Source organism: Buceros rhinoceros, unplaced genomic scaffold, assembly GCF_000710305.1.
Source record: "Buceros rhinoceros silvestris isolate BGI_N320 unplaced genomic scaffold, ASM71030v1 scaffold17169, whole genome shotgun sequence".
Taxonomy (NCBI): Eukaryota; Metazoa; Chordata; class Aves; order Bucerotiformes; family Bucerotidae; genus Buceros; species Buceros rhinoceros.
In genome coordinates this window covers 13882-14723 of record NW_010433454.1, presented here as the reverse complement: position 1 = coordinate 14723, position 842 = coordinate 13882, and the positions used below count along the sequence as shown (strand labels likewise).

The following is an 842-nucleotide window of genomic DNA, read 5'->3' as shown; positions in this document are numbered from 1 at the left end:
CGCTCTTCCTCAGACACTTCCTTCTCACTCTGCCACTCCTCTTCGTCACTCTCTTCATATTGCTTCCTGCTGGCTGACAGAGTTGTTGTCACTTTTGGAGGAGGCAGTGTTGCTAGTACAGCTGGCAGCGTAAAGGCTGCGAGGAATCTGGCTTTCAGGAGGAGGTACGCAGGGTTATTGCCAAGTTTCTGCTGCACCAGTTCCCCAATAGCATGAAAATCAGCCCCAGTGCCGTCGCCCTGACGGGCATCGGGAGGCAGAAGACAAGCAGCTTGCTCTTCTAGAGCTGCTTTCTGCAGAAGTAGCTTGGAGAGGGTTTTTAAGTTGCACAGAAAAGGTGGCAAATAAGGCAACCTGGTTTGCAGTGATGGGACCTGGACACCTTGTTTGCCGCTCAGCCACTCCTTCACTAGCCCCTCATCTTCCAGGGAAATCAGGCTGAAGTCAAGGAGGTTCTTTTCTGCGCTGGAAGTGGCTGGCTGGGGTGGACTGTCAGCAGGCTGCGTACTTGGAGGTTTGCAGGCGATGAGTGATGGGTCCTGGACACTTTGTTGGCCGCCCAGCCGCTCCTTCACTAGCCCCTCATCTTCCAGGGAAATCAGGCTGAAGTCAAGGAGGTTCTTTTCTGCGCTGGAAGTGGCTGGCTGGGGTGGACTGTCAGCAGGCTGCGTACTTGGAGGTTTGCAGGCGATGGGTCTGTTTTTCAATGCTTGTGCAGCCAAGCAATCAGAGCTCCCCGGGACGTTGTTATGCGGTACCGGATCTCCCAGCTGCACCACAATCCCTTTCGAGATGACGCTTGGATTGGAAGGTGATCCGTTTGTTGTATTGGAGTCATGACT

The 842-nt window shown here is 54.0% G+C and overlaps 1 protein-coding gene across 1 annotated transcript in view; it reads right to left on the bottom strand.

Moving 5' to 3' along the window:
* The window catches only part of SNAPC4 (small nuclear RNA activating complex, polypeptide 4, 190kDa), a gene marked incomplete at its 5' end in the record, with an annotated part of 15656 nt that overhangs the window by 1591 nt on the left and 13223 nt on the right, over nt 1-842 (bottom strand). Inside the window, 2 exons of the mRNA XM_010144114.1 lie at nt 1-416; nt 576-842. The exon at nt 1-416 is cut by the window's left edge and continues 2 nt beyond it. Of these exons, the coding sequence (XP_010142416.1) occupies nt 1-416; nt 576-842 (683 nt within the window). The remainder of the gene's footprint in view (nt 417-575) is intronic.